The sequence below is a fragment of the Physeter macrocephalus genome, chromosome 5 (genome assembly GCF_002837175.3).
Source record: "Physeter macrocephalus isolate SW-GA chromosome 5, ASM283717v5, whole genome shotgun sequence".
Taxonomy (NCBI): Eukaryota; Metazoa; Chordata; class Mammalia; order Artiodactyla; family Physeteridae; genus Physeter; species Physeter macrocephalus.
Window position 1 is genome coordinate 7439005 of NC_041218.1, and position 11735 is coordinate 7450739.

The following is an 11735-nucleotide window of genomic DNA, read 5'->3' on the forward strand; positions in this document are numbered from 1 at the left end:
AATATGGGTACAGAGTTTCTTTTCGGGGGGACAGGACGGTGATGAAAATACTCTAAATTTAGACAGCGGTTACGCTTGCACAACATGGGACTATACTAAAAACTGCTGCATTGTACACTTAAAAAGGGGTGAGTTTTTGGGGTATGTGAATTATATTTCACTAAAGCTGTTTTCTTTTTAAAGTATTCTACAGTGTAAGTATATACACATTTATGAATATCTGTACGTACCTACAGTAAGGTTTAAATTTAGAGATAGACATATAGTTTCATATCTACTTAAATTAATGTTAATTTTTTCAGATTATAAAACATTAACATAGTTGAGGGCATACTGGAATATCGCATAACCAAGTTTGACAATCACTGATACATATTAAAGATTTACTTAAATCTCCACTGAACTGGCAACTTTAAACTCCTAGAACCAGCAACCTGCTCTTTGGTGAGTTAGCTTAAATTGCAACTTCTTGTATTTGAACGGAATCAAGAAACTCTACAAGTTAAATAGTATGTCTTGGAGTACAGGCGTCCCTCGATACCTGTGGGGGACAGGTTCCAGGAACCCTCCCCGCCAACAATACCAAAACCCGTGGATGCTCAAGTTCCTTATGTAAAGTGACTAGCACAGCTGGAGCTCCGCATCTGCGGATCAGGAGGGCCAACTGTATACAACAGACAATGTATCCTTCGTAGCACACAGCGGTGCCCTGCACCCATCGTGGACCACGTAACAGTGAGTGAAACACCTGAACACATTATTTGTAAAACAAGGCCATAACAGTACAACTTCTGCTCTATGTGGTGACCCTTTAGACGGGAGTCAGCAAACCTGTCCCATAAAGGACCAGACGGTAAATACACAGCTTTGTGCCTCAGACCGTGTCTGATGCAAGCTATTCCGCTCTGCCCCCACAGCATGAAGGCAGCCCGGCACAATATAGAAACCAGTGCTCCCCGGCTTTAACCAGCGTGGTCCAGCAGAACTTCCTGCAATGATCAAAGTAGTCTATTACCTACAGAGCACTTGAAAACACGGCTACCACGACTAATGATTTCAAATGTAAATAGCCGCGTGCCGCTACAGGCTGCTGTCCTGAACAGCACTGCTTTAGACTACCAAGTAGCCAATTTCACCTCTGCTCAAAACAAAGACGAGTAAATGAGTTAACTTTTAAAGCAAAAACCGAGTCTTACATTACAGGATGAAATGGAAGAGAACACGTGACGTAAAATTTCTAACAACGCACAGATCAGACTAGTAAATAACCAAAACCCTAAGCAAAGCAACCACAGCTCGAGCAGGAGGATACGTGTAGAGTTCCATGTATCTGGACTTCGCCATGCTTTGCCTGGTATACACTTGCTGGATTCCAGCTCTGAGGTCGTCCCAGATCTGGTCAAGGCCGATCTGCTTCAGTCCATGGGGATTCTGGCTCCTGTTGGATGACATTGTTGAGTAATATTCTGAAGTCGTCCAGGGCAGCAATCCTTATTCGAGGTACAGCTACTCCTCCATTAGATGAAAATATACAGTCTCATTCCAAATTTATTCACAGCAGTTCAGAAAGGACGTCCTTTAAAGGCAGAGGATGAAATCTCATTGCAGGCAAACCTGAAGAAGAAATAAAGGGAACTAATGAATCCTTTTTCAACATCCTGCGTTGGGGCGGGAGCGGGGGTGGGACAGGAGGCCTGCCACATGGCAGAAATAGTCCGCAGGCCTCAGGAGGTACCACTCTAATCCAGAGAGCGTTCCTCTTTCTGTGTGGAAACACACTCTTACGACGCGGGCTGTGTGTGCTTACGGAGACGTTTAGTTCAAAATCATTATGCCTATTAGCGCTCACAAGAAAAGCTGGGTAAAACGGACACAAGCACAGCCAACACGTTACTTTGCAGGCCTCCGAAAGGTATCAAAGCTTAAACTATATTACTTGACCTATGGAACAGTTAGAAAGACAAACTCAAAGGGTAAAAGGCAAAGGAAATTTCCAGAAAGAGAAACAAAAATAGCTAGAACAAAAAGCCAAACAGTCAATCTCGCTAGTTACCTGTGAATTTAAAACACTTTTCACTTAGCATCTGGCAAAATGCAAATGTTGTTGAGGCTGAAGGTGAGGGAAATGGTCACTCTGCCGCCCGCCCCGCCCCGGCTTTTGGTGCGGCGGCCCCGTGGGATCTTAGTTCCCTGCAATCAGGGATTGAACCTGGGCCCCGGCAGTGAAAGTGCCGAGTCCTAACCACTGGACCGCCGGTGAATTCCTGGTCACTCCCTTTTCAGAAGAGAATTGGGCAAGAATTACCAAAATTCAAAATGTTCCCTCAATTTAGGGAGACCTGGGTTTGAAGCTCAGCTCCATACCTACAAATATGTGGTCTTGGGCAAGTTACTTAACTTCGCACTGCTCTAAGCCTCAATTTCCCAGCCTGCAAAATGGGGGCTAATCTATTTAACACATAGTAAACACGTGACAAGTGGTAATGCCTATTATTTCTAAGTGAATGAAGCTACCGCAAAATACAATTTATAATGCCTCAGGATTATGGATCCACAGATAAAGAACTTCAGCTATCCAATACTGTATTAAGTCAGTACTTCCCAATACAAAACACTACAGACATACTTTAAGGATTGTCTATGTACATCACATCAAAATGTGGAGGCTTTAAAACAAGTATTTCTGGTGCAAAACTAGGAAACACTGAATTATTTTAATGGCTCCAAAAAGTAAATGTTGTTGGGATGCAAATGGTATCTGGAACAGGAAGAACGGGTTGTCAAAGCCTGCAAGGGATTCAGTGCCTCCTGCAACTTCAACAGCATTATAGAGCTCTCCGTAGGCTAAGGCACGTTTCAGGACAATGTAGGTCACGCGTATGGATTAAGTCTGAACTTGGGAAGCATAACTCATCTCTAGTATTTATAACCTAAGCCATGGGACTTAATATTTTATGAAACCACGACATCATTCCTGATCCTGAAAATATTTTATGACATACATTCAAATAGGTATGTCCAAATGTGAAATATAATGATGTCTAACAAGAACGAATCCCCAAGTTTTAAGAAACTAACAACTCAGCAACCGCTTTGCAAATGTTTCCTCATATAATGTCAATCTGCCTTTCCTCTGCCGTGGATGGTACACACTAACGCCCCACTTGACAGGAATCAGGGTACTGTGGACTGGCAGCGCCACCCGACGGCACCCCTGCTTAAACCTACACTCCATTCCCTGTCACTTACTTAGTTTTTCCCTAAAGGGAAATTATCACTTTAATTTCCCAGACTCACAATTCAGTTAATTCTACCTTAGATCGTAAGCTTTCTCAGACCCATCTAGATGCTCTATTTACTTCCTTTTCTTCTCTTCTAATTTCTACCAGCAACTGAAAAAAATGTTCAACTTTCCCCATTTTTTTAAACTCATTAAAAAATTTTATTTATTTACTTATTTATTTGGTTGTGCTGGGCCTTAGTTGTGGCACGCGGGCTCCCTGGTTGTGGCATACACGCGGGATCTAGTTCCCCGACCAGGGATGGAACCCGGGCCCCCTGCATTGGGAGCGCAGAGCTTTAACCACTGCACCACCAGGGAAGTCCCTCGACTTTCCCCATTTCTATCTTTACCTCACCTTATCATTTCAACTGGGTACCTTAAAAAAGTAAATTCAATTATGACACATAAGCATAGGATGGGGATGTATCAACCCTTCTTTCTTCAAACCTCCATAGGCCAGTCACTCACAACGTTCATCTCCAGCCCAGACTTCTTCTCTGAACTCCAGGCCTATCTCTGTATCCAGTTCACATCTTCTTCTATGTCTCAAACCCAGCAGATCCACAACTGGACTCTGGGTCTTCCTCCAACCTCCATTCTCCGCCAGTGCTGCCCGCCTTGGTAAGTGGCAGCTCCACGTACCCACACACCAGAAACCTGGGAATAATTCTAATGCCTTATCCCTCATCTTTCACATTCAGTTGCTATAGATTTTAACTCTCAAGGTCATTTCAAATCCACTCACTCACCTCTATTTCCTCTTCCAATAATCATCACCATCCTCTCTTACCTGGACCACAATTTTCATAGTCTAAACTGGACTCCCATACCTCCCAATATTTACGTCACTCCCCGTCTATTCTTCACATAGCAGTGGAGTCTAAAACTGTCACTCTGACTAGGCTGTCATCCTGAGAGCAAAGGCAGCCTGAAGCAGAGAAATCCCTACTACGGCAGAATCACATCTCTCTCCTCGTTTGCCTCTTACAAAACTCCCCCTTCACCCCCTGGGGGACAGCCGCACAGACTCTGTCCTCCTTTCTTGGACGTGCCAGTCCCCTCTCCACTCCTGAATATCTGAGCACTTGCTGCTGCTTCTTCCCGGAAAGCTCCTCTTCGTCAAGTTCTTTTCCAGCCACAGGAGACACACTAGGGAACTCCCGGGCGAGGTCCAGGCCCGCCCCGCCCATTTCCAGGCCTTTCCCGTCTTAACTCTCTCTCAGAGTCGATACTCCACGGCTGTGTCTTTACTGGGACCCTCTCCCTGTACCGCTGAGAAGGATTCCCGGGCACAGAGGCCGTCTCCTTCCCTCACCACAGTGCCTCTGAGCCCACTGCAGGGCAGGCACAGAGCTCCATCAATGTCTTGCATGGATAAACCAGAGAGTAAATTAAGGAATCGATGAGTTACATGTTTTGAAAGGATTGAGAAATAAGGAAATACCAGCATCATCGAGCATCTAAACTCGCTCCAAATCCCCCTGTAGCATCTCCACAAATTCTACCTTGTTCCCTTTCAACTTTTTCCTTCAAACACTAGATTTTAGGCTAAAATTTATTTCTTGCTGTTTCATTTAGTCATGTTTTATATTATCCTGGTCACTGCAAATGTATACATATTTTAACACAGTTTTTAAACAGACTTATGAGAGTTACAGAAATTTAGTGACCATTATTATTTAACAAATATTTAGTAGAAGCGACCCTGTGCCAAGCACTGTCCTCTGCCCTGGTTAGGTACTGTTAATAGTAAATCAAAGCAGACGCGGTCCACTTCCATGGAATAAAACATCTAAGAGGCTAACATACACATCTTTGGTATACAACCCACTTGTAAACTGGAAACTTTATGTACCAGGCATTTGTGCCCAAAGTGTTTGCTCATAAGAGCCAATTACAGTCACAGACGATCAGAGGTTAACCTTAAAAGATGGTTCTGGCCCTTCCTTTTATAGATGAAGAAACGGACTCAAAGAAACAATCAGAGCTGATCAAGGTCACAGTGCTAGGAGGTGGCGGGACCCCAGGCCAGGGCTCCGGCTGCTCAAGCCAGTGCTCCCCCCAGCACTCTAGGCTGAACTGTAGATTCTTTGATTTTTAGGTGTCAATAAACAGGGAAACCACTAACAGAGCCATAAGAAAAACAAACAAACAGATTCACCAGGTATCTATTAATGTTACAAACCCAAACAGCTCCAATGAAAAGAGCTGATAGTCTGAAAGAACAAACCAGTCCTAATCGTATCGATATTAAATCTATTTAAATATTTTGAAATTTAAGAAAGCTGGATTGGAAAAAAAGAAAAAAAAAGCCTGACTTTTTAAACTAAGAACACTGCAAATATCAGAGCAGTATAAAGTCAGGGTAGCACCTGTCATACCAAACTCACCCCGAACCCTGCCCCAGAGGCAAGGTTAAGATACACCAAATAAAACGGTCAGTGATTTTCCCCACAAGACCTCATTGTCCTCACTCAACCTCAGCACCCAAATGTGTTCTTTCTTCCTCGTATCGTACATCTGATTCCAGTTATAAGCTTACACTCTGTCAAGAGTCACTGGTATTTTAAGATCAAAAACAACCTTTTCACGTTAAAATGTCAGGTCTACTTTATTACGCACGTTCTGTGTCTAGGTCTACACGTGGAAATCTGGTGCCACGGCAAATCTCGGCTCATATGGAGACTAGGCCGAAAAATCAGCAAAGTATTCTACTCCTGCTTTTGGGCACTTTACTGTTTCCCCTTTTACACTGCTCATTCCCTTCTTCTAGTTGTCCCCACTGAGATTCCAAAATTCATACAGAGTTGATCCAAGGTTCACAACAATTCTCACGTCCTTATTGACTTAGTTGAGAAGTCTGAAGAGGATAACCTTACCTTACCTTATATTTTTAATATCCCCCAGTGAGCCTCACATTCATATATTTAACATTTACCACTTATACTACAACAAACTAAATCTAAAGGGAAACGTTAAAAGTAACTACATCAGAAAAAGGTCCTAAAAATCAGGTCACATGCTGATAGCAGCTGACCTGCTGGTCTCAGGCTGGGCTCCCTGGAGCAGATGCTGGGACAGAGTTTGGGTGCAAGATGCTTCTTAGGGACGACACCTGTGACAGGCAGGGGGGAAGCAGGACCGGGCAGAGAAGGAAGGGAACTGTGAGGTGGTCCCCACCTGGCAGGCAGCTGGGTGCCCAGCACTGCCCGGACATGGCACGCAGGGCTGCAGAGGCAGCCTTTCTGCTCCTGCCAGCTCAGTCCCTGCAATGGGCTGGGCAGGGCGGTGCTAACTGGAGGCTACCTGCTGACCATGCGCAGGAGTCAAGTCTTTCCCTGACGGGGCACCTGGTTGGGGCCCAGATGGACCCAAGATGCTTTGCTCATGGAGGTTTCCACCTTGGGGTGTGGGCGGGTTTGTGTGTCTGGATTTCACCTGTTTAGGCAGCACTCAATGTCTGACTATAAAATTGTCTGGAATAATAAAGTACAATAATAGAGGTGCCCATAGAAGACTGGCTTAGGGGCTTCCCTGGTGGCGCAGTGGTGAAGAATCCTCCTGCCAACGCAGGGGACACGGGTTCGAGCCCTGGTCTGGGAATATCCCACAGGCCGCGGAGCAACTAAGCCCGTGCGCCACAACTACGGAGCCTGCGCTCTAGAGCCCGCGAGCCACAACTACTGAGCCCGCGTGCCACAACTACTGAGCCCGCATGCCTAGAGCCCGTGCTCTGCAACCAGAGAAGCCACCGCAGTGAGAAGCCCGCGCACAACGAAGAGTAGCCCCCCGCTTGCCGCAACTAGAGAAAGCCCGCACGCAGCAACGAAGACCCAACGCAGCACCGCCCCCCCCCGCCGCCCCCGCCAAAAAAACCAGACTGGCTTAACTGTCAATGTTGCATTTTCAGGAATAAACCACTTTACAAACCATATACCCTCCATCTCATAACCAGGCCATCAAAAACTATCAATAATTTTAATCCGACCTCCTGAAAAGTCAGAGGCGTAAACGGCTTTGGGGTAAGGGCTAAAAATATTTTCCCAATAATTCACATCACCGAGCCAAAAAACTTAGGATGTCCAAGAAGCCGAGAGATATTAAAAACGAAACGAAACGAAATATACACTTAGGAAATGGGGTGGTTTTCAAAAGTGCTCTGTTACAGTAGGTCCCTGGCATCACAGGGTTTACCAACTGCAGGGACGAATATCCAGCAGGAACACTCAAGTTCTCGGAGGTAGAATCTGCAGATTTGCCACCTCACCACTTGGAAGCGCAGGAAACCAAGACACAAAACGCAGCCGGCCAAGGGCAGGGACCGGTGGCAGAGCAGGCTGCGGCGTCCCACCCCGGAGCCCGGCTCAGAAGCCTGCATGAGTACCAGCACTGCTCACCCACCCGCCCTCCCTTCACCTTCCTCTCTCCCAGAAAGTAAGATACAGAGCGGAACCTAGGAGCCAAAATAAACAAAGGCACCTAAGAGAAGGGAGGCTGTCTATTTAAGGCTTTACCTCATGGAACAGACTGTTGTTCCAAAGGGGTATGAAAGCCAACAGAATCGATATTAAACACGTTTTCTAACAATTCGAACTGTGAACGAATCAGCCTGCTTCTCAAGATTAATGGTGCCTAAGATTCCTTCACTGAGTACAAGTGTGAACTAACCAAATGACCTCCAAGAAACCAGCCAAATACATCCTCTTTGATGTCAGTAACTCAGTTTCATTAGTAAGGAAAGGGCTTTCTTAAAAGACCACTTATAACAGCCATCTACAGACACTGATTGGAACGTCAACTGAACAGACCATTGAGGGAATCTGGGGAAATGCTAGCTTTACTGAAGCTAAATATTTTGTTTGCTACAAGACTTCAGAGGCCTTGATAAGTGAATGTCTTATGAATTTCCATCAGAAAAACAGTATAAAGCATCTCCTACTCAAACTGACTTAGCCAGAGCGTATTTTTTCCTGAACATATCTCAGGACTGGATTTTCAAGAAAACACTAATGTTTCAAGGAACAACATAACTTTCAAAAAAAGTGGGGGGAGGTAAATCCGTGCTGATCCCTACAGGGTCCTAACTCTCGGGATCAACCACACCGTGTTCTGCAACTCTTCCATTTAACAATGAGATAAACCTCACTTCACTTAATGAAATACGCCTCACTGGTTTTGTGAGCATATACTATTCTACTGTTCATCACACTAGCACCCTGCTAGAGAGCTTCTAGGTGTTGACTTCTTAACAGTTGTAAGTAATACTGCAACAGGCAGCCTCCTATGGATTTCTCTTCTTTGAGCATACTTTGAGCATATATGATAAACACCCACGAGTACCTACAGGATAAACGGACCAGGGAACCATTTACCAGGACAGAACACATCAGAGGGAAGACAGGCAGGAGACAGTTCACTTTTGGACCTGGTGAACCTGAGGTGCTTGAGAGCTCATCTCTGAAGGGCACTACTTGAGTCTGGGAACCAGAGTCAATCAGAGAAATTACAGAAGAAGATAGGCCCAGACGGAATCCCGAGGAGCATTTAGAAACTGACTAGGTGCTGGGGAGCCCGCAGAGTTTGTACCTGCAAAGTTACAGCCAAAAGCAACGAGACCTATCCTGGAGGCCAGAGCAGGCCACAGCTGGCTGGGCCTAAGGAGGTCGCTGCCATTTACTTCCTGTATGATCTTGGGTAAATCACTTAATATCTATGAGGGTCCGGGTTGAATGTGGCAACGTAGTGTTTTGATAAATGCTAGCTGTTATTTTCATCATCGTGACAGTATCCGAAATGTAGCTTCTGTCTTTAGCTCTATGTAAGTCACTGGGGACCTGAGCAAGGCAGGTTTCACTGGTTTTAAGAGGAGGAATCAAACTGGAGCGGGCTGGGAAGGACAGAAATGCAGACTATCTTTAGGAATTCTGGCCATGAAGGCGTGAAGAGGCTGGAAGGGGATGCGACAACCAGGGAGGGCCCGCATGTCCTCATCCTCCCTCCAGAGAGAGAGCGAGGGGCAGGAGGGCAGGGGGCTGTGGCTGGGAGGGGCGCAGCTGGGCGGCTGGGCCCGAGAGGGGCTGCCGTGAGGTGGACGCACCGAAGGCCAGGGCACTGCGACAGGGTGACAGGGCACACTGGCCGCTGCAGGCGGGCTGAGCAGTCGGGCAGCACCAGGGGACGAGCGGAGCCCCCAGACCACCTTCGACGGGAGCCCGTGGGATGTGGAGGGAGAGCGACGGCCACACCTCGGCTTCAGGGGCCTTAGTCTCTGAGGAAGAGCAAGGAGGCCGAAGGCGTGTGAAGAGAGGCTTCCAAGGAGTTTCCCATTCCCGGAATTGGGCTCCAGAAGGTTCCATGAAGAACTAGGTGGGGAAAGAAGGGAGGGCGGGGAGGACCGGGGTAGGAATCTGGGTCGCTGGGGACAGACGATGCAGCTACGGGGGTTAGTTCAGAGATGGGAGAGACCCTGGGGAGACACAAGGGGACTTAGGCCTCTGGTTTCAGTAGAGGGTGGCTTCCAATTTATGGGACGGGGCATGGCCCTCGGCCAGGACCACGTCTCACCAGCTAAGCTCAGGCATGCTCCTAATGTGTTACATTATTCCCCCAACAAGTCCTAAATACAGAACAGACAGGAATATAAGTTAAGACTTTAATTAACGTAACTACATTTCTACTCTAGGGGAGAAACCCGCAAATTTAAAAATAATAAAAGAATTGCGTCCCCTGCTCAGTTTCACCTTCCAAACTCAAAAGAATCCAGATACCACTTTTGTCTATTAATGCAGTCCTGATAGTTGCCTCTGTTCCTATAAATTAAGACCAAACACACTTTAGCAGATGCTTTTGCACAAGCCAATGTTGAATAGTGTTAAATAAACAAAGCAAAATCACTCAAATCAGAGGTGTAACAGGAATACATGAAACATGGTTCTTCAAAAAGACCACAGCTGCTTCAGTTAGGTGACTGCTTTTGAAAAAATGTAAAAAGAAAAAAACAAAGCATGGACTTAAACTGTTACAGTACCTTCTAAAAATAAAGCATTAGAGTAAATGAAAATACAGTTAAAATTCACTGTTAAAAAATAAAAAAATAAAACAAGGCGAAATGTAGCTTTTCTAGTTTAGTAACATTTTAAATCCGATTAAAATGTGAATGGGGCTTCCCTGGTGGCGCAGTGGTTGAGAGTCCGCCTGCCGATGCAGGGGACGCGGGTTCGTGCACCGGTCCGGGAAGATCCCACGTGCCACGGAGCGGCTGGGCCCATGAGCCATGGCCACTGAGCCTGCGCGTCCGGAGCCTGTGCTCCGCAACGGGAGAGGCCACAGCAGTGAGAGGCCCACGTACCGAAAAAAAAAAAAAAAAATGTGAATGATCCTGGGTATTACTCAGTAACTACTTATTTTCTAACACTTGGTTAGAAGTATGCAGAACCCCCGGCTTTCACCAGCAGTGTGGCACGTAAGATATGAAATGTATGATAAAACAGTGATTTAGACCTAGAGGAACATTCGCCTATGCACACCAAGAAATATGCAAACATGCATTTGCCATACGTTTGTAAGAACAAGAAGAAAAACACAAACCTAGAAACAACCCACAAGTTCACCGACAGGAGAATTCACAAATAAACTGCAGGACAGTCACACAATAGACCACACACAAATCAACTTCGGCTACTTCAACTCAGATAAATTTTAGAAAGAGTCTAGAGCGAAAAAAGTGACAGAGGAATTCATATTGTATGATACCATTTGTATATATGAGAGTTAAAACAACAACAACAACAAAAAACACAGGAGAGAAAAGCCAAGGAACTCCTGGGGCTGCCAGAAGCTGGAAGGCAAGGAAGGATCCTCCCCTGATGGCCTGGAGGGAGCACGGCCCTGCCGAAACCCTGACTTCGGACTATAGTTTACAGAACTATTCAGGTCATGAACGCATGGTCTTAAAACCATATTAATGGGAGGAACCAAGATGGCAGAGTAGAAGGATGTGCTCTCACTCCCTCTTGCGACAACACCAGAATCACAACTAGGTGCTGGACAATCAGTGACAGGAAGACACTGGAACTCACCAGAAAAGACAGCCCACATCCAAAGACAAAGGAGAAGCCACAATGAGACAGTAGGAGGGGCACAATCACAGTAAAATCAAATCCCATAACTGCTGGGTGGGTGACTCACAAACGGGAGAACACTTATACCACAGAAGTCCACCCACTGGAGTGAAGACTCTGAGCCCCACGTCAGGCTTCCCAACCTGGGGGTCCGGCAGCGGGAGGAGGAATTCCCAGAGAATCAGACTTTGAAGGCTAGCGGGATTTGACTGCAGGACTTCGACAGGACTCAGGGAAACAAAGACTCCACTCTCGGAGGGCACACATAAAGTAGTGTGTGCATCGGGACCCAGGGGAAGGAGCAGTGACCCCAGGGGAGACTGAACCAGACC

The 11735-nt window shown here is 46.2% G+C and overlaps 1 protein-coding gene across 1 annotated transcript in view; it reads right to left on the bottom strand.

Annotated features, from left to right (window-relative positions):
• The window catches only part of CUL1 (cullin 1), a 110420-nt gene that overhangs the window by 69739 nt on the left and 28946 nt on the right, over positions 1–11735 (bottom strand). Inside the window, 1 exon segment of the mRNA XM_055084772.1 lies at positions 1313–1614. Within this exon segment, the coding sequence (XP_054940747.1) occupies positions 1313–1452 (140 nt within the window). The 5' untranslated portion in view covers positions 1453–1614.